Source organism: Elephantulus edwardii, unplaced genomic scaffold, assembly GCF_000299155.1.
Source record: "Elephantulus edwardii isolate Elephantulus edwardi_28Jun2011 unplaced genomic scaffold, EleEdw1.0 scaffold00156, whole genome shotgun sequence".
NCBI classification, from domain to species: domain Eukaryota; kingdom Metazoa; phylum Chordata; class Mammalia; order Macroscelidea; family Macroscelididae; genus Elephantulus; species Elephantulus edwardii.
The window spans coordinates 3,105,744-3,127,627 of record NW_006399906.1 but is presented as its reverse complement, the minus strand read 5'-3'; the positions used below and the strand labels follow the sequence as shown (position 1 = coordinate 3,127,627).

At 39.8% G+C, this 21,884-nt stretch overlaps 1 protein-coding gene across 1 annotated transcript in view; it reads right to left on the bottom strand.

Annotated features, from left to right (window-relative positions):
• Positions 1-18,593, bottom strand: part of LOC102869234 (ephrin-A5-like) — a 383,564-nt gene extending 364,971 nt beyond the window's left edge. The window contains exon 1 of the mRNA XM_006895053.1: positions 18,200-18,593. Coding sequence (XP_006895115.1) covers positions 18,200-18,324 — 125 coding nt within the window. The 5' untranslated portion in view covers positions 18,325-18,593. The remainder of the gene's footprint in view (positions 1-18,199) is intronic.
• Positions 18,594-21,884: the final 3,291 nt, after the last annotated feature.

The window sequence follows — 21,884 nt, the reverse complement described above, 5'->3', positions numbered from 1 at the left end:
CCAGTTAAGATTTACAGCCTCTGAAATGCAATGGAGGGTCACTCTAAGTCACAACGGCCTTGACAGCAGTGTACTTGATGGGTTCCACCCCCCCTTTGTTTTGCTTTGTTTTCACTCTTCTGCCAAGAAAAATCTGGCATGAGGGAGATTATAAGGATCAATCAACAATTCTTCAGGCACAGAAACAAGTAACACACACTTATAAAGTTTTCAATTTCAAATTAACACATAGGGAGCTTATTCCGGGGGGGGGGGAATACTTAGTTGTGCATGAAACAAAGTAACAATGAAGGTAGGTCTTACATTCCAATTTTAAAAATATGGAAAGTACTATTGTGTTGTGTTTTTGTTTTTTCTTTTCACTACTCAGATTTATTTACTCATTTCTCATCTGTTGTTAAATACCACCAAATCAGAACTGGCCCATAGCTGACCCTCCAGTGGGCTTTCAGAGGCTGTAAATCAGGTGAGTGGAGATTGCCCATTATATCCCCCATGGAGCAATGGATGGATTTTGAGAAAGTACTGTTATTTTAAGGGAAATATGTCTGAAAAGTCAGGAGTTTTTCACATAATTTTGGATTACTAATGCCGAAACATTTCAGTTGTCACTAAGTGTCTAAGCACTGCACATAGAATCTTTGATAATTTCCCATATGAATTCCTTTCCTCTTTTGGATGAGGGGAACAGGGAAATATGAGTGATGTTTATACCTTTAAGAGTAAAACTGTGCCATAAAATTATTACATAAGTATATGGCTGCGATTTTAAAACAAGTAACTGGCATATTTGCACAAATATTGGAAGTAAAATTTGCTTTGAGTAGCCAGCCGACAATTCTACAGCATACTGGCACTTCAGCAGTTAGGTGTTACTCGTTTCACTGCACTGAAATACGCATTCTTTGACAAATTCCATTTCCTTTCTCACCTAAATGTTGCTATGATCATAATGGTCTTAAAATCAATACACGTGCAGTTAATAGAAGCCCTGGTAGTAAGGTGGTCAAAGTGCCAAGCTGCTAACCAGAAGGTCAGTGGTTTGAGACCACCAGCCACTCCAAGAATAAGATATGGGAGTCTGGTCCCATAAAGATCTATAGTCACAGAAATTTTATGGGATAGTTCAACTCTTGCCACACAGGGTTGCTATAAATCAGAATCAACTATGACAAGGACTCTTCAAAAAAACTTTAAAAAGTTTGAAAGTAGTATTTAACAAGAGATTTTTAAACACAAAAGTATCATGAGTCTTTGCTGTGTTATTGTTGTTACGTGCCATGAAGTGGGAACTGACTCACGGACAACCCTCCATCAGGTTTTCAGAGGCTGTAAATTGCACAGGAGAACGCTTATCTTTCTCCCACAGAGTAGCTGATAGATTTGATCTGCCTGCCTTTTGACTAGCAGTGCAACTGCTTACCACTAATCACTAGAGCTCTCTATCAAGAGCCTACACCTTGTTTTGCTGGCAGTGAGATTTTTGTTGTTGTTGGTACTTCTTTTTATGGATATGCATATAATTATTCATATGCATTGTGTTTAATTCATGTACATAATGGTTTGTGTGTTTATGTGCTTCACACTTTTCTTCACTGACATTGTTTCATACAATCATTCCTATATATTGTGTTTTATAAAATTAATCACCATTGGGCTATGCCCACCATTATCCCATCTTTTCAGGTCCTGGCCAGATCTTTCCCACTGCCTCTACTATTACACAGCACGCAGGAGCAATGATCTCAAAAAATACTACATGACTTGAGAGAGACTGGAGAGCATTATGCTGAATGAACTGACTGAGTCCCAGAAGGACAAATACAGCATAAACTGAAGTATAACTAGTAATACGGATATGGAGGTATTAAGGGGGTAGAGGTAGGAACGGAGGGGCAAGGATGGGTAGGGGGGAAATCACAGGGTTGCACAATCTGGTAGGTGGAGGGAGGTGGCAGTGGGATTTTGAAGAATTCAAGGATCTCAGGGACAGCCGGACTGTGAGGAGCAGCCTCAGACAGGAATTGATTTGTTTCAACAAGCTCATCACTGGAAATACAAGCATGCTCCAAGAGAGTGTCTGTATTCATTAATTTCTCTTTGAGATGGAGATATCTCATTTTATCTATGAAGTTCAAAGTAGAATATTAGCAGTATATACGTCAAAAAGGAAACAATATAGAAGAGCCAAACAAAAAAAAGGAAAGAGGGCTTTAAAAATAAACTTGACTAATTTTGTAAAGGACATTCAATGTTCTTCCTAAGCTGACGAAACTGTCAAGTGTCCCTCTTCCCATCATGTAGAAATGACAAAATAAAGATGAATCTTAATAAGAACACTCAGTGTAAACATATGAAACTCATCCATTAGGGCAGCATATTTCACAAAACAATACCGCTCAAGTCTTCTTTTTTTAAAAATGAATTTTATGCAATACTTTGAAAATAAGTTTTTGTTTGTAAAAAATATATTTTCTATGCAACTTACAAGACTACATGGAATTACATATATAACGAGTGGCTTTTTAATTTCTATTCTTTTTCTAAGTTCAGCAGAAGTTTTAAAAAAATACTGTCATAAATACAAGGAGTTGGGTAACATAGTATATTACATGTTATGCTGCTATCTGAAAGGTCAAAGGTTTGTATCCACCAGGGCCTCTGAAGGAGAAACTCAATGAAAGGGTCTCAAATGACTAGTTGGAAAGGAATAGATGGCAGTAAGTTTTGGTTTGGTTTTATGGTAACATATACATTTTTCTTTTACTTTTCAGAAGTCTGAAGAAGACATTCTTTTTCTTGTAGCCAATTTATTTGTAAAGAAACTGAGGTCCAGATTTACTAATACAAATTACATACTTACAACTCAACTCAAACTAAAATTTAATTCAATCTATAAGGTGTTATTGTCATAATTATGTAATGTTGAGTCATAAGAGATTTATAACTGACCCTCTAGTGGGGTTTTCAGTCAGTAAATTAGCAATAGAGAAGCTGCCCATCTTACTCCTGCGGAGCACCTCATGGATTTGAAGCACCTGTTTTGGGGTTGGCAGTGCAACTCCTTACATATTCGGTCCCCAGAGCTCCCTAATCTGAAATATAGTAACAACAGAAGGGTAGCAAAAGCAGTTGAAAAATCTGACTTCATCTAAGTATTTTGATGGCTGTACAACTCCAAAATATATTCTAGAATATTTCTCTAAAATAAATATTATTACCAAAATCCAAAGCAGAAAAGTACATTGATGTTTTGACTTTATGCTATCAAATATATATATGCACAATCAACTTGTTGACAAATCACTGCGAGTAATCTTGAGTGTAACAAAAACAATTTGCCGTACTTATTTTCCTTTAAAAAAATGATGGTGAGGGGGCAATAATTAGAACTACTTAACATCATCCTCTTTATCCTATACAAAGCAATGACCACAAACCATTGGTTAATTTATTATCAGCTCTATTTTGAACAAAATCATCCCTCAGAGATATGCAAATTACTTCATTTTAATAATGAATATATCCTCTTTCTAAATGTAAAAATCTCTTAAGCACATACCACATTTCTCTTTCAAGAATCACTTAAGTTCTCACACAGCCAAAGAAGATTCGTTCATCTAGGAGACTATAAAATCCTAAGTGGATGTCACCTTGAAGTCACTGTCTCAGAACACCTATTTACACCACATTGAGCATGATCACAAGCATCTCGTAGTGGCGGAAACCCCAAGTGAGTTGCTACTGCCTTAATTTACTAGTAACAATATTCAAAATGTGTATGAGATCGTTCTTAATGTCTTAATTTAAAACAAAAATAATCTTTAATTCTCTCATTAAAAAACTTTCAGATGCAAAGATACGCTTCTGTTTTATAACCAACTATGGAAATGTGATAAAAAATTGTTCTAAAAATAAAAGTGGCTACTTGAATTTAAAATGCTCATCTTGCTCTCCTCTTTTTGTTTTCTTCAACACATGCCTGATTTCATCTTTCTTTATATAATTGTTTCACCTTTCTTTATAGAACTGTTCCGGGAAGTTATATTCCTGTTAAATATGTCTTCTTAAATGGTACTTTTATGTAAGGCAAAGTTCACTTGTTCTTGTTGTTCTTGTGTACCACTGAGTCGGAACCAACCCATAAGTGACCCTCCATCAGGTTTTTCAGAGGTTGTAATCATACAGGAGGAAACTTCTCATCCTTTTCCTGCAAAGCTCACTTACAAGATTATTAATATTGCCTTTTATAGCTACAGCATGAACAACAAAAATATATATACACACAAAAACAAACAAACCCAAAAACAACAAACCAAAACCCATTCAAACAGGTTAGCAAGGAGGGTAATCTTCTCCGCTGTACTAGTTCTATTTCCTACTTGTCCACTGAAGCATCACATAACACTTGCTTTGCAAAGTTAAGCCTGAAATGTATCTCTCTAGCCATACAGATAGATAGACATACTGCAAAAAAGCGGACACATGTACAGACTATGTATCTCCTGGACTATATAGCGACAAAGATTTCTCACGAAAAATAGTAGAATCAGAGAATTTTTGAGCAGGAAGGCATCTTTCAAGTCTTTATAACTCCACTGGAACTACAGGCTTCCGAAAGCCACCCATGAGAGTCTTGGACAGTGGAAGGAAGAGGAACTATTAGTCATCTCATCTGCTGAGTGCAAAATGAACACTCTGGGTTCACTTAACCATATGGATTTAAATTGGAAAGTGTTAAAAATATGTTTCTGAGGTACAATTCTGGTACTGTCACATAAAATACATATGATGAGGGTTTGCAGATATATATTTTTACAGCTGCCTCTGTCATCATTTTGGATAGGAGTAACAACTTTGTTCTCGTAGAATTTACCTATAGAAAGTAGAACCTGGAACAAAGTAATATATGGCCTTTGTTAGTCGTGTATTTTTAATAATGCATAAACTAGTGTATAAAAATAAACTAAGACCGAAACATAAACTAGTTTATAAAATAGTTATAGAAAGGCTTAAGGTCTTTTGTTCATAGGTCTTTTTGTTCATCAACAACAACAAACCTCAACATAAAAACTAGTATTATTTTTCTGAGATTTGGGGGGGAAATGGCTGTCAATAAAGACTACTCGATTGTCCAGGCTCTCAAAGAATACCTTTTCCTCAAATAAATACTGCCCATTTAGAGACACAGAATCACACAAAAAGTTCAGGGCAAATGCAATCCAGAGTCCTCATGAGAAGGCAGACTGTGATTCTGGGGCCAGCAGATCTAGCAGAGATGCTGAACACCAGCTGCATCCTACGTGTCCTGAAGAAGATTCTCAACTTCAGCAGGCTTTTCAACGGCTTATATGGACACGGGAGAGACAGGCAGCTATCTTAAACACTTTATGATGGCTAGGTTTTATCTACAATGTTTGGGACAGATTTTCAATACTTAGATCAGTATTTGCCACAAAGGAATGCACGATAATTTTGTCAACTAAATTAATCTACCTGTGAAAATTTCTTATGGCATTTTCTACTCGGTACTGTGGTTATATATAGGAGATAACCATACCCACACAAGACACAAGTTCCCAAAGAATGCAAACGTTGTCTTAATCTTCACCCAGTGTTTAATACATACAAATGCTCAATAACTAGTTCATTGATTTTAAATTCCAGATATTTAATGTAGGAAAGTATTATTACTATTAGGTGTATTACAGAGAGTTTTGCTAGCATAGTCCATAGGGAGTTGGACTGCTAATTCAGAGGTTCGAATCCACCAGCCTCTCCATGGGAGAAAGATGGGAAATCTCCTTCCATATGATTCACAGCATCAGAAACATGCTGAAGCTATGAGTGAGCTATGACTCAACAGCAGTGAGTGAGAAAAAGTAGGTGTGTTAGCAAAAATATATTTTTATTATAAAGATTTCAGAAAATAAGTTAAAATCAACATGTAACTCCTACATACATGCATTTCGTTTTGGTTTTAGATAGGGACAAGTGAATTTAGCCTAGGAATTAAAATGCTAAGGGAAAATATTAGATATACCTAAATCCTGATTTTGTGTCAAACTAGGAAATGTGAATGATTGAAATAAAAATATAGATTCTGAAACTTCCTGTTATCTAGTCCCTGCAAAATTTTTCTACCAGGTCTTATGTCAAAATTGTAATTTTCAGGAATTATAAATTTTTAGTTTTCTTTTTCAGATCCATATTCTACTCAAAGATAATGACTCACCAAGATAACTCAAAAGCAAAGATAATGATAGGGAGACTAAATGAACTAAATTAATATCCCAGAAAGGGCTGGATTTCAACAGCAGGTTCCAAAGCTACATAAAGAAATAAATTGTTGAGATAGATAATTGTAAGAAATACGCTATGTTATTAGCCTAGATGTAACAATAATAGGGTCACATAAAAAATAATACTCAAAATAATGAGGTGTTTCGTCATAAATATTGTTAGTACTCTTAGTCTATGTTATAACGAAAGGAGCGATCTTAAAGAAAGAAGTCTTTGCTTCAAATGACCATTTTTTTGTTGTTGTTTAAGGAGATAATTCTATACACACATACACACACTTTTGCTTTCTGAAAATCCAGAGTATAAACAGAAGCCACCACATATATTTGACCCTATGGATATATACTCACAAGGAATAACTCACATATATGTATGCACTCCCCACATATACACACATACTCTGTCATGTTGTTGTTTTCCCAGGAGTATAGTTGACAATGGTGATAGCAGAGTGTGTAATTAGTTTTCATTGTTCCCCTGACAGCTTATAGTTCCATACAAGACCTCTTTTTTTAATGCATTAAATGCTATGGGGAAAAAAAGACACTAATAACTAAATAACATTTAATTACAGGTCCAGGACTACAGTGTGAACATGGCCAGTAAAGACTGGATGCTCTGGGTGACCAAAAATATTTATCTGTAAGGGAAATAAAGTTTGGTTCTACAATTATAGTAATACTCAACATATTCATGCCAGACATGTGATGAAAAATTTTTCGATTTTATTCCTTCCGTGTCTCAAATTAGAGTCAATAAGGTATGTACACAATTCTACACCAACACTAAAATCAAAGAATATGATTATCATACCTGTAATAAAATATTGATAAGAATAAAGGCATTGCTTATTAATAAGGGAAATACTCTTTAGAATAGTTATGCTTTATGATACTGTCAGTGATGAGTACAAAGACTCACTTTCAAATTTGACTTTTCTTTTTCTAATTCTGCTTTTTACAAACCCCCAAAATGATCACCTATGATATGAATTAACTGGGTGCTACATTCCCAGTGCTTACTTTAACTGGTTTTATACAGTTGTTTTTAAAATTAAGCATTCCCAAATTACTGTCATCGTGGATACAAGATCTGTCACTGAGGTCCTTTCTTGCCTAATTAATTAGTAATTGGGAGACACATTTTGGCAGCTTTCATTTCCCTATTATTTTCTCTGGCTTGACACAAAACCTTGTCAGACGCACCACTATTTGAACTGTACCCCTCTTAGTGCTGGGTCACTACATTTTAATAAATGAAGCCTCTGCCAGAAAACTACTGAAATAGGCATAAAAGTTTATTGAAGCAGTAACGGTAAACAAATATATGAAGAAAACACTGAATGCCACAGTATCTAAAACATTAATAGTCTGCCTGAACCCAGGGGTTATTGGCGAGATTGTAGCACAGAGAATAAAAGAAAAGGCCTTTAACAAAACCACTGCTTTCGTGTGTGTGTGTGTGTGTGTGTGTATCTCTTTTTTTAAAAGTACTAACTAAATCAAGCAAGCAAACACTTGGCTGCAGCAAAACTGTGTCTAAATTTCCCTTCACCTCCTCCATGCTCTGAATCTGATGAATAAAATTATTGAGAGGCTAAGACTTATAGTGAGTGCACAGATAAAGAACCAATCTGAAAGTCACAAGAGCACTCGTTGAGCCCAACAAAGAAACATTTTTCACAGAAGGTAAGGTGAGCAACTTAAAACTGAAGCTGAAATCTTGGGGAGCTGCAAAAAGCTTCACAATCAGTTTTAGGTTTTCCCTTGCAAAGTGTCAGTCACTTCAGGAAAGTGTCCTGCTACCATGGTGGCTCAGGACACTTGTGTGCCAGGGCAGTAGCCATGCTGTGTGTGTCAGAGGTCACGGCTTCCACATGCCGACATCTGTCTGTATTTTCTTGCCCTGAAACAATAGACGGGGAACTAGGCTCATTTGCTCCCACTTTGTTTAACCTAATTGTTAAACACAAAGCATAATTTCCCATCTTTAATGTTACTTTTTCTTTTTTGTTCCCTTCAGTTCATCTCTATAAAACTAAACATTTAAAAAAAAATTAACCAAAAGGTTAAGTTCCATAAACATTATTCAGCTCAGTAATTGTGACAAGAGTCATATGTCCTACTGACATCTATGACATGGGAGTTTCACATCTACCACCATGAAAATGGAGATAACAATTTGCACTATAATTATTGCAACAAAATAATCCATGACTCGATGGTAGTCAACTCACAACATTGTCAGTTTTAGTAAAAGATAGTGCTTTCATAATATGTATTTTCATACAGGAAGCAACACTCTTAATTATAGCATTTTCATATAAAAATAAATTACTGATAAACCTTAAAATGGAAATCCAGACAGCTCAAAACAGCTAGGGGAAAAAAATGCCAAAAGGTATTTGTTAATTCAATTAGAACTAGGTCACTTCAGTCAGTCAAAAAGAAGGAGGATGATGGCTATCAGAGGAAGGCTTTTTGGGGTTCAAAACCTGTCATGATGCACCTAGGCTTTTACTAAGAAGCTCATGCTTTTTTTAGGTAATCAATTTTTAACTTTTATTATGGTCTGCATGTATGTTTACTCAGCAAATTAGCTTTTCACTGAACAATGTGAACCTACTTTTGTTTCCTGACATTGGTTACAATTCCATCAGTGTAACAGCACTCTTCCCTCTCACACTCTAGGTTCACTGTTTCCAGCTGGCCTTCTTTTTCACTCCTCCTGGCCTCTGAGCTTAGATTAGGGCAAATATTAAGCCTTTGGCCTCATAAGTTTGAATGTACTGAGGAGTATGTTTCTCCCTAGCATTATGATTCACTTTGTGGGCCTGTCTTTTCTTTGGTGGACATCTCCTCATGATATATTTTACGTTGGATCTGCAATCACCAAGGATCCCACTGGCAAAGAATTGGAGCAATCTGTGGTATATATAATATTCATCTGTGCACCATTCAATCAGATTGATTGAAATGGATCTTAAAGATCTGTTTTCATTGCAGTGTATGGGAATAATGTTTCCAGGCACCACAGAGCAGAAGCAGCAGGAGTTTAGTATGGATTTTGGTAAAGTTTACTAGGCCACATATTCTTCCAAAAGTATCTCGAAACACAAAACATGAAAAATAGAGTGCACTCTGTTGGTATGTACTCTCATAATTCTTTGTAGCAAATAAAATTTCACTTCCAAAATCATTTTTTCTAGGAATCTACAAGAGTCTGGCCATGAGTAAGTACCAGCCTGTATTTGGGGAAGACGGATGTATTCTAATTCTATATATTCCTTCTTAAACCACCCAAATGCTTCCATTTTAGACGTCCTATGTCCCTCTTCCACGGGAGAAAAAGACTCCTGATACTGCTAAGCAATTTGGGAGAAAAAAAATATATTGAACAAATACAACTTTTTAGTATGACCAGAGAAAGAAAATAATGATTTGAAGGAGTAACAGTAGGAGCTATTCCATTGTTTTTAAATCGACGATAAATGCCAAGCTTCAGGGAAAGTTAAGAATGTATATAAACATGGTACAGCCCAGCATTCAATATTAGGATATCAAATGAATATAGTTTAAATATGTTATTACAAAGTTAAAACATCTTTTTTTCCAACCCAACTAAATGCAAAAAGATAGCATTTGTGTGAGCTCACAAATTACCTAAACTTGAACTTGGATGCTGAGCCTAGCCAAAGCAATTACAAAGTGGTTTAGTCCCTTTCTATCGTCCACATTCATTCCCGGACCATTTTCACGAAGAAATAAAATAAGTCTTCAAACAAGATGGCTGCTCTGGGAAGGGAGCGAATAGAAAGAGCGGTGAGACAACCAAAAAAATCAAAGGTCCCATTTTATTTTTTGAGTTGGAAGTAAGGATATAGTCTTTTGTCGGGTGTTTGGCTTTTAAAAAAAATTTCCAAATATGTATTAACATTATTCTTCAAATAAACTCACAGATTACAGTGCCCAGTTATTTAAAAATCCTGAATATCAAAACAATTGAGGGGAAAAAGACTCTATGTAAATTGTGTATGATCGCCCAATGTATATGCACAGTGATGTCACATGACTACAGATCTCACTTATATTTCATACCAAGATCATGCGCATTGGTTATGAAAATTAGGTCACTCGATAGGTAACAGCCCAATAAGTAATAACCGTAAAAAATATCAATCTCTTATATTTCATAAAGAATAATAAAATGCCCAGTAAACACCCCGTTATTAACAGATTAACTGAATGTGGCCTTTTTTTAAATTAATTTGGCTTTTTAAAGGAAAAAAAGTCCTAGAGACTGAAATGATGGACTAAACTCTATCTCCTAGCAAAGGAGTCAATTTTGACTCATGGAGATCATAGGATAGTATAGAACTACCACAAAACAAAATCTTTACAGAAGCAAACTTAACGCATTTTTCTGAAGCATACTGGATCATCTTTTCTCAAATAAACTAGTGGTTTTGAACTGCTGACCTTTCAATTCACAGCCAACCACATTAAATATTGACTCCACTACTTTTCAACAAGTTTTCCCTGAAATATAGTTTCCTGACCTTCTCTGAAACAAATGACAGATAAACTTTATGGCACATGCATAAAACAATTAAACATTTTCCTTAAGAAAAAAATTTTAAATTTTGAAAAATTTTTCAACAGATTAAAAAAAAAAATACATCATTCAAACCTATTTTTATTCCTAGCCTGAGTAGAAAATAAAAGCTGACAGTAACATTTTCTTCAACCTGTCATATGTCAATCGTATGAAGGATGTTTCCAAAGATGACAAAGGTTTATTTTTCCCTATTGAAAATTATAGAATTCTACCTGAATGAAAGTCGAGCTAATCATCACTGGGACACAGAACTGCCTCTAAGCAACTAGTTAAGTAGAGTTCTCAGTATTTTAAAATTATGTTTCTATTGAAATTGATGGTTCAATGTTTGGAAACTACATCCTGATATTTCAAAATCAGGAGTTTGCATCAATACAAATTTTTAGTTTGGAGATAAATGTTCAGGTTTCACAATCTTACAATAAATCCTTCAAAGAGTACAGTAAGAGGTAAATTAGAAGACATAAGCAGCGTGTTCCTCTTTTTCACTCATTTAAAACTATCCATATTAGTTTTGGTACCAGAAAAAATAATCCTGCAAACTATATACATTTTTTTCCATTTTAAACTAAGTAATTTTGTGACACTGTGCTAATTTGCATAAGGCATATACATATAATGGTCTTTTAAGATTTTGTGATAAGTTATGTATAATAAAAATTGGTTATTTAAATTATTTTTTTTATTTCATTCAATGCCATTAATCATACATTTTTTCAAATGTTATGTAACCATCAGCACTATTTCCTAAGCTTTTCCATCATCCCAGCAAAAAATCTGTACCTTTAAGCAACAATTCTGTTTTGCTTTCTGTCCAGGCCCTGGTGCTGTCCAGTCCCTGGTAACCCCTAATCTACCTTCTGTCTCTATGAATTTCCCTATTCTAGATAGTTCATATATAATCATATGTAAGGATAATTCAATCCATATCTGGGAAAAATACATATAAATTATTGTATGGAAGACAAATTTGCTCTCTAAACTTTCCCCAAAACTACAATAAAAAGTTGGAAAGAAAATGGTGGAATCATACAACATTTATGACTAACTATATTTTAGGCAGAAATGCAAACAAACCTAAGAGGACACAGATCTTATGGAAGTGAATAATACTCCATTCAAAAGCACTAGAAGTTCAAATCAATCACAAGAAACTTTTATACAAAATAGCTTAGGACAGAGGTTGTGAAGCAGACTAAAATATAAATTTAATAATATAAATCAGGCCCTTAAAAGAGACAGTAATTTATGATGTTTAGCTGTCTAAGACCACCGTGGTAAGACAAATTACTAACCTGAATATTAACACTTCATTTCTTATACTCCTTTTTGAGGGTTTTACACCTGACTATAAAGGTGTTATCCGTCACAAATGATTAAGAGGCAATTTCTTTTCCCCAGTACAGAAGACTGATCCAAACTGAGTAACCTGGGCAAATGAAAAAGGGCCTTCCTCAAGTACCGAAGTACCAAGGACATAGCCTTTCACTAGGAACATTCTAATCAGGATTGCTATTTTAACTATGTGCATACTATTTCTGAAAAGAAAATTTAAATATGGAATCAAATAATGCAGAGTAGCCCATTACATAAAATATCATTACTTTTTAAATCTTTCTTGCTACTAAAGATTGAACATATACCTGAAAGTGAAGAGAGTTAAGTAGGGGAGGAAATACCAAGTAGTAGGACAAATGGACTATACTGCTTCTATGTCTTTATGCCGGGGTTGTTTGTTTGTTTTTGTTTTTGTTTTTTTTGGTTGGATTTTCCCCCCTCATTTTATAGCTTAATGTGTGCTTTCTCCTTATAGGTACATTCTTTTGGCATGCACTTCTGCCAAGATTGCAGAGGCCCAGAACTCCTGAAGGACTAATTGTATTCATTCATTTTCTTGGCCCAGCATGGAGCTGGTAGCTTGCTTGCTTTACAGCAACAGGGGAGAAAACGAGGTGCTCATCTTTATCTGTCCCTATCTAACAGAAACCAGGCCAGTGGACGAAATGCAGTGTGAGGCCTGTTCAGAAAGCATCTTTTGAGATTAAATGTTAAGAAATGCATGAAGTTAATGTGCCCCTACATAACTAAAAGTGCTCCTTCCAAACTTGACCTTCAGTCTTCAAAGACAGAAGCCTCTGAAGCTCTTGATTATTCAACTAGACCAAACATGGCAACAAGGTATTTATTCAGTGAGCTGAAAGTCAACTAACAGAGAGTAATGAATGAACTAACTAACGAAGACTCTACTACTTTTAATCACAAGGAGTTTACTGACCTTGTTCTTATACTGGAAACTGTTAGATTAGACTACCATGTCAAATGAGTCTAAAAAAGCATGGATGTCTCACAGCCATCTAAAAACCACTTGGCCATTTCTGAAAGTGAATTAAGAATACATACCGATGGAGCATAAATGGTTGAGATGCAGTATCTCAGTAACTAACTTTATTTTTCAAGACATAAGGCAAAATGGCCAAAACCAAGAAGTATATTTATTCTTTATAAATCTCTGTTTTTAAAAATAGGAGAAATAGAAGAAGCATTTCAAGTATTTCACAATTATCTGTACAGGCTTTTTGTTTTTACTGTTACAAAATAGATATGGCCAAAGACATGGGATATAAATCTCAGGCATACTGTTGTTTTTTCCCCCTGGTTTACATGTAAGTTCTGAAACAAATATTTTTTTAAAAAACAACCCAGTATTACTCATTACATATAAAATAGCACATTATATTGAGACTCAATTAACAAAGTTAATGCTCTAAATATCTTTTTAGTGGAATAATGTTATGTTTCTGACACATAAAAAATTGAAAGGTTTCAGAATTTTTAAAGATAAAGAAAATGCTTTGTAAGCTTGATGATGAAATTTATTCAATAACAAGATCACTTTGCCATCTTTCCTGTGAAAACAAATCCCTAAGATGTAACCTATGCTGACTGCATTTAAGGAGCCCTAGCCACTCCAAGGAAGAAAGATGTGGCAGTCTGCATCTACAGGATTTACAGCCTTGGAAAGCCTACGAGGTAGTTTTACTCTGTCTCTCAGGACTATAAGAATCTGAATTGACTTGATGGCAATGAACTTGGCTTTTAGGTTTGACTTCATTATTTTTCAGTGGAAAAAGGCAGTGTATCTATCTATCTCACAACATACTGACAGCTCAGATTTTCATTTTTTTTTAAATGAAGCAACTGAATTTTGAAACAGGAAAGAAGCCTAAAGTTACTGCTTTTCTCTATTTATCCATATATATTATGATCTTTACTGCCTGAAAGATTTGGGAGTGTTGACCTAGAATTCACATTGCTTTCACAACTCCAAGATTACATGTTAACAAAACTAAATGGTGTCAATTACCTGCTACTCTAATATGAAATGTTTCATTTACAAGTCCTTACAAGAATTGAAAAAGGCCAAAGAAAACATATTATTGGGTTAAAGTTTTATAAACTTCTGCTGCAGTAAGAAATATTTTTTCCCTTAAGAGAATACTCTAAATTAGCAATACTCAAACCTAAACAGAAGTAAAGTACCAAGAAGAATCAGTATTCCTAAAATGTTACATTTGCTACTGTATTATTTTACTACTCCATTCATGAATGCCAACCAGTAGGAGACATGCTTAATTACCGTAGCATTATTTTAGCTAGTAGTTAAAAGAATCTAAGTACTTTTCATTACAGACACAGTGTTTAAAAGAATAGTTTCATTGCAAAAGCCAAACTATTCAGTGCGCTTCAGATTAAGAGACATACTCTTAATGTTGATCCATTTCTATCTTTATAAACAGAGGTACCAAGGGACAAATAAATGTACATAATGTTTTATTTCTGGAAGTATTTTCAAAATTAAAAGTTTTATGTAATAGAGTCGCTATGAGTCATCTAAGACTTCACGGCCCCCAACACCACCAACAACAAAGAAATGAAGGATAAATAGCTATATTTTCCTTGATTTGGATTTTCATTATTAACAGTTACTTAGTAATAGTCCAGTTCAGAATTCAATTTAACATTTCAAAAATCATTCTAATACTCTCACTGCTTAGGCAAAACTCAGACAACTCTTCAAATTTTCAAAATAGAGAAGATGCAGTTAGGCAAATGTTCTCACATATTTCTTTTCAGATTAGTGGCACCAAATTCTTTCAAAGAACTGGGCTCCTTCAACATAGAAAATCAGTTGGTCATACTTCCTAAATGTTAACAAACCAGAATTTGAAAATTGAGTATTTACTTCCCAGAAGTAAACACTTGGCAGCATACATGCTAGTAAAACTATTCTAAGAGAAAATAAGCTTCATATGTTTTCTCTTTATGTATCTACACCTAAAGATACTTATATCAAGGAAGAATCAAGAAATGGAACACACAGCATCCAATAAAATTCCAGAATTACACTAATTATATAAGAATGTTTCCATCTTATGACCAAAAGTTCATAGTTAATCTTGATTTCAAAATGTAGTCATCCTTTCAAACTATAGTCTGTTACTACAAGCTAGCAAAAACTATTTACTTCACATGAAGAGGTATTTATTATTGCCAGCTTAATAATGCATCTACTAAACTTTTCTAATAAAAATATTTTAAACATACTTAATTTGCAAATGAAGCTGGATTCATTTTTTTAAAAAAGATGACTTTAAGAAAGCATACTACTAATTTAGTGGAATTTTAAGTTAGGTCTTATGTAAAGCTGAAAATTAAGGCTTCCAAACTTTGAAAAAATGAGAGTATATACAGAAAAGATGTAAAGCACTGCCTTTATGTAATATAGGAAACTCACAGAAACTTTTGTGAAATATTTCTTCAATGCATCTTGTGATAAACGGTTATTTTTCTCTTTCTATCACTTATTTTTGAAAGGCTCCTTTTAAATGAATCCAATAAAGTTTCTTCTTATTCAGAATTTCGGAGCTAAAACTGTCTACAAGTACATATTTTTTAAATGACGTTATTTTTAAAGTAAGTTTTACTGTGATGATAAAACTTCATAAAACCCTAAGACTTCTAAATGTTTCCGATGAATTGGGGGGGGTGGACGACAAGTGGACACATCATTCTTTTGCCCATCATCAAGTGGATAATGATCAAATAGAAAGCTATTTCCACAAATTCAAGTACTCAACTGAGTTAACAAAAATACTCATGGTGTTTCAAAATTCACAGATTAACTTTGTATGGACAGGTTCAAAGCCACCACAGAAGCCAGAGAAGAGCTTTCTACAGGCAGGGCAGACCTATTAAAAAACATGGCCTGTGACAAAAATCAATGTTATGTGCTAATCTCAAACCAAACAACAGTACCCAAAGCATAAAACAGAGATAACCTAAGATAAAATGTCCTCAGACTAGCTTGACAGGTTGAAAAGAGGGGTTAGGAAGCCAAGGTGTTACTGGTCTTTGCTGTTTTAACAAGGGGAGAAATGGAACACCCAGGTGTCTAAATAAATGAATGCCCAAGAGAAAAAGATCACATGAAGTTTGGAGTGAGGGGAAAGAAGACAATATCCCAAATTCAGCTAACCAATTTAACTGCTGCTTTATTTAATAAGGAACTAAAATTTAGAAATATAAATTCCTCTCTTTCATATAGGCTGTCTAATAAAGCCCAAAGGGGAATAAAACCAACCAACATAATGAGACTTGCTTTTAACACCATCACAACTGGAAAGCTTGCTCTATTTGTCTTGTCAGCTTTAATAAAAGACATCTTTTCTGGCGGGATGGCTTCTCTTTCTCTTTTCCTAATAGTGGTAAGTGGCATGTCAAGGAAGAAATTGCTTCCCATCCCACCACTCACAGGATTTTCTTTTTAACTCAAACTTTGAGGGATGCCTCGCTTCTGTTAGGCACTGGTTCTAAATACTGGGATTACCAAGGTATTTCTCCCACTCCCAGATTATCGTTGCAGAAAAGAAGCCCCTCTCCCATCTGCCACCAGTGGACAGCCTACGGGAGAAATGTGCCCATCTTCATCCGAGCTAACATTACTTCGAGAGGGTCCCTCCCTCCCATGTCTGTACACTAAAAGAAGGCCGGTGTCTAAGGCTGGTAGGTGATTAGAAGAGTTGGTGGCATCCACCGTCCCACCCTCCCCAAGAACGCTGGGCGCACAGCAACTACTGGTCGCCTCTCTCTTTCCAACTTTCACTCCAGCTCTGGGAAAGACCTGTGGTCTTAGGTACAACTGGTGTTGCTTCCCTCCCAGGCGGATACTAACATTAGCCTACATATGGAATCTCATGTAGGTCCCAAGAAGGTAGAATATAAGGGCCTGAGAGGCAGACTGTGGAACTTAGGGCAGGGGAAAGCAGGGTTCGGAGATGCACCGTGTTGGAAGGTGCGCCAGGCACCTTCCTAACCCGCGTTCCTGGTCCATGAACCTGAGAAGTACTAGGCAGACAAGGTCCAATAGACCTGCTAGGGCAGTCCCAGGCGCCCACACGCCTAGAGGGCTACAGGGAAGCCCGCAAAACAGTTCCAGGTAACCGAGTGCATGTCGTTAGCCGCGCACTGCCGGGCAGCAGGCGAAGGGCTCCCACCTCTCTAGCTTTGGCCAACTCCAGCAGTTTGCACGCATGACGTAACCCGGCATTAGATCAAACTTTCTGGCACCCAGAGCCACTGGGGGGGGAGGGGAACGAGGTGAGAGAACCCTTGCCACTGCCTAGCGCGCAAAGCCAGACTTACCCAGATGTCTGATGATTCCCACCCACTTAAAGAGGAAAAGAAAGCCTAACACATCCGCTCCCCAAAACCTCCTCATTACCCCTTGTCCGTGCGCGCACCAGGAAAAGAGAAGGAAAAATGAAAAACAAAACAACAAAAAACTTTAGGAATGTTTGGCGGGTTTTCCTCACAGTTCTAGAACGCCCACGCTCCAGGAGGGCGCTCCCTGCGGGGCGAACCCACTGCTCCCCAAGCCTCAGCCCTGCGCCTGGATAGGGATGTTGATCAGCCAGCCCAGCCGAATAAGTAGAATGGTCCCGAATCCCCCCTTTTCCGAATCTCCGTGTCCCATAGCAGCGGCCAGTCTGAGCAGCTCCAGGGATGTGGAGCGCACGGCCTCTCCGCCGCGGCTTAACAAAGGAGGAGCGACGGACGCGCTTCCCGCGGGCTCCTCGAAGCCATCAGCGCTCCGGCGACGCAGGCTCCGTGGGTGCGCGCCGCCGGCAGCCGGTGCGCGCTGGTCCCCGCTGCTGCCACTACGGCTCCTCCACAGGGCCCCAGGCCCCACCAGCTCCTGGTCTGCGTCCCCACTGCTTACCTGGGGTTGCTGCTGTTCCAGTAGACGGCGTAGCGGTCGGCGACGGCCTTGGAGCCCGGGTCCTGGCTTAACACACACATCCAGAGCACCAGAAACAGCAGCGTCAACATCTCCACGTGCAACATCACGCCTGGCCAGCGGCGAAACCCCCGACGCGCCACTCCGGGGAGAGAGCGGGATCCGGAGGGAGGAGGGATGGAGAGAAAGGAGATCGGGCGCCAAATAAATATGAATAAATAGAAATGAATGGAGAGTGAGAAAAGAATGGAGCACACGCCGAGCTGGGGAGGGGGAGGAAAGCGAGAAGAAAAGGCGGCAGTGGAGTGGGGGAAATAAAGACAAACTCGTACCCCCACTGGAGGGTTCAGAAGGAAAAAGGAATCACAAAATGGAGAAAAGCGTGTGTGTGTGTGTGTGTGTGTGTGTGTGTGTGTGTGTGTGTGTGTGTGTTTGGTGGCAGCAGCAAGGACGGGGAAAGGGGTGCCAAGCTGTGTCTCAGGCGGCGGCGGCAGGCCGGTCACCCCGGGAGAGGGAGGTGCGCGCTGGGCCGGGCGGCGGCAGCGCGGGTTGGGGCAGGCGGCGGCGCGCGCTGCACAGTCACCGGGAGTTGCGCGTCGCGGCCGCGGGGAGACATACACTGGCCCGCCGGGCCCGGCTCAGCGTCAGTGCTGCGGGGTCCGCTCGGCTCTGCTGCCCGAGGACCTCGCACTGTGCCCGGGTTGGCTCCAAGTTACTTTAGCAGCCGGGGGGAAAATGCAGCAGGAGAGTGCCTTGTAGTTGGGGGAGGCTGCGAGCCTGGGGTCCCGGGAGCCTGAAAACCCTCTTTCTTCTCCTCCTTTGCGCTCAGGCAGACGACCCCAAGAGATCTCGGAGGAGCTGAAGGAGTAGCGAGTTCGGGGCAGTGGACCGAGAAGAGTGAGTGAAGATCCGGGGACGCAAGCCCAGCCCCGCCGGCTTCCTGGAACTGGTTAAGCGGCAGCTGCGCGGAAGAGGAGCAACGCTGCCTCTCAAACCTCAAAGAAAAGTTTGGCTCTCTGCGTCTTCTGGCAGGTCCCTCAGCAGGATCGGACTGCAGAGGCAGCAGCGGCGGCAGGGGAAGACACCTCGGGCGCTGGCGGAGCTCCCGCGGGGATTTCTCGCGCGTGCTTTTCTTGGCCGGGGCGTGGGTGCACGAGAGTGAAATGAAGAGTAGAGGTTAAGACCCAGCCAGCCGGGCGGAGCAGAGATGCCCAAACCTGCAGCGCTGGCGACCGGGAGGGCAAAACAATCACTTTCAAATGTATCCCTTCAACTCCTAGATGGGCTGATGTCAGTCTCTGATCGCCCTCCAGGAGCGAGATCCTCAGACGCGGTGCCAAGGGCCTCGAGTGTGATCTCAGAAGTGTCCCTGCGACTCCGATGGGTCAGCTCCCAAGCCCAGCAACTTGCAGAGATGCATCAATCAGTTTCAAATGGGAAAAGGGGGGTTGGGGGGGAGAAGACACAGCGCGCGCGAGCGAGCGGCACCTCCCCGATGACTACATCAGAAAACCTTCCCGATCCTCCCGCAGCTGCTCCTCTTTCCCTCCTTAGGCACCGCAGCAACAAGAGGTGAAAAGCACGAACCAAATCCTAAAACCCCTACACAGGCGGGAAAATAAATAAACTTGAGGGCAGTCACAGGAGCACGGACAGCCCGGGAAGGACTGAAACGACTGGCAAGAAGTGGAAAGGGGTAAAAGTCAGTTTTGCAAAGAGGGAGAAAGGGGGGGTGGGGGGGAAAGCCAGAGCGAGAAAAAATGCTTTATGGGAAAAATCTCCTCGGGCACGCCCCCTCGTTAATGACCTGCGTGTAAAGCCGACAGCAGCGGCGACCCAGCAACAGCAGCAGCAACAGCAGCAGCAGCAGCCGCACGGCAAGCGCGGGGAGCGCGAGGCCGCGCGCGTGGACGTGGACGTGGGCAGCGGGGGGCGGCTCCGCCCGGGCGTGTGTGCGCGGGGCGAGGGGCGCAGGGCGCAGGGCGGTGCGAGCGCGGGTGTGAGCTCCAGACTAAGCAGGGGGAGGCGCAGTCAGCCTGCGCCCATCCAGCGCTGCCGCCGAGGCCCAGGTCATGTGGGCTGCTGCTTCCCCCCCCTTTTCCCCCCTACCCCCATGCAGTTTACTTGGGAAAGGCGGGGTGTCTGGAACTGCCAGTCAGGCACCAGTCTGCTGTTTGCTTACAGATAGGGTTTTTTTTCCTCTCTTTTTACTCCAACCGGATTGGTTTGCTCTCCGGGAAAGAGGCGTTTTTCTAAGCTCTCTTCCCCCGCCTCTTGCACCCCCCTCCCTGGCCCCACCTTCCAGAAACCTGACTAATTGAATTACTGGGAGTGCCGAGGCGCCCGCTCCTCCGCCGAGCCGGGCAGCGAGCAGCACGTAACCCTTTGGATGCTGAATTTCCGTCTGGGTTCAGGAATGATTTGACATCTTTTTACCTGGGAGTAGGGTCTTTTGATTTTTAAGAAAACCGGATCCCATCCTGTAGTTGGAGAACGGAAGTCTGTCTCTAGGGCCTTGCAGGTGACTTGCAGCCCTTGCAGAAGGGTTAGAACGGAACCTCAGGAAGTGCGTGTTTTTGTAAATCTCTGCCTTGTTCTTAACAGTGCACGTTGCCTGGCGCTGGGCTGTCTGCAAAGCAGAGGAGAGCATCTCTCATGTTTTTCAAACCTCTTTCTGCCACGGATTTTAAAGGTTCATGAGCCAGCAAGACTTTTAAAGTAGTTCTCTGAAAACACAATTTAAAAACATAATACTTGAAAATTCTTGTAAACCAGTGCTAATCTTCAGTGGGTTGGGCATGAATATGCGGCAAGGGAGCCCGTCAGAAAATGTTCAACCTTTTTCATTCAGCCTTCAGGCTGAATTGCTGTCCCACTCCCCAAAGAACAAATGCTTGGAATGAACCCAGTACTGGATGAAAGAGGGCGCCGGTAAGAGAAAACGGAGTTCCCATTTCCTAGGATAAGGCCTAGCGGTCTTGGACAGACGCCTCTGCCACCCCTGGGACGCAGTCTCCCAGCAGCAAGGCGGCTTTGGCGCCTGGGGACGCGTCTCTTGTGCTCCTGTCCCGGGAGAGCGAACTGGGCGTCCGGCGCTGCGGGACCACAAACCCGAGACTCGCCGGCTCGGGGCTCCAGGGTCTCATTTGGGTCCTGGTATTGTTCCCTCTTGCTCCCTCGGGAATAACGCTGAGTAAGAAGGGGTGATACCAGAAAAGAAAGCAACATAGTTTTCACCACTCACACCTGCCTGTTCCTCCTTTCACTTATTAGCCCAATAAAATAAAATATCACTTTTCACCCCCTCCGCTTTCCAATCTTTAGACTAGGGATTTCCAGGAGCTTCCAAACTGTTTGGAAGCGTCCAGACGCCCTCCAGTGGTGGACCTGCAGTCCGCAACCAGCCGGGGGATTGCCTGTAACTCAGACTCAAATGAATTCGATGGAGAAACAAGGGTCATGATCATTAAAGATTGGAAAGTACATAGGCAAAGAGTTAACCACGGTGTTACATTGTATTGTCTAGAAGTTGAGTATTTTCTCAATTACAGGATTTTTTTCTATATGAAAAAATTAATAACTGTTTTATAAAAGCAACCTTTCTATGTTTTCTGACTAGGTATCAAATGCCTTCTGTAGTTACAGACCTCACAATAAACTACCCTAA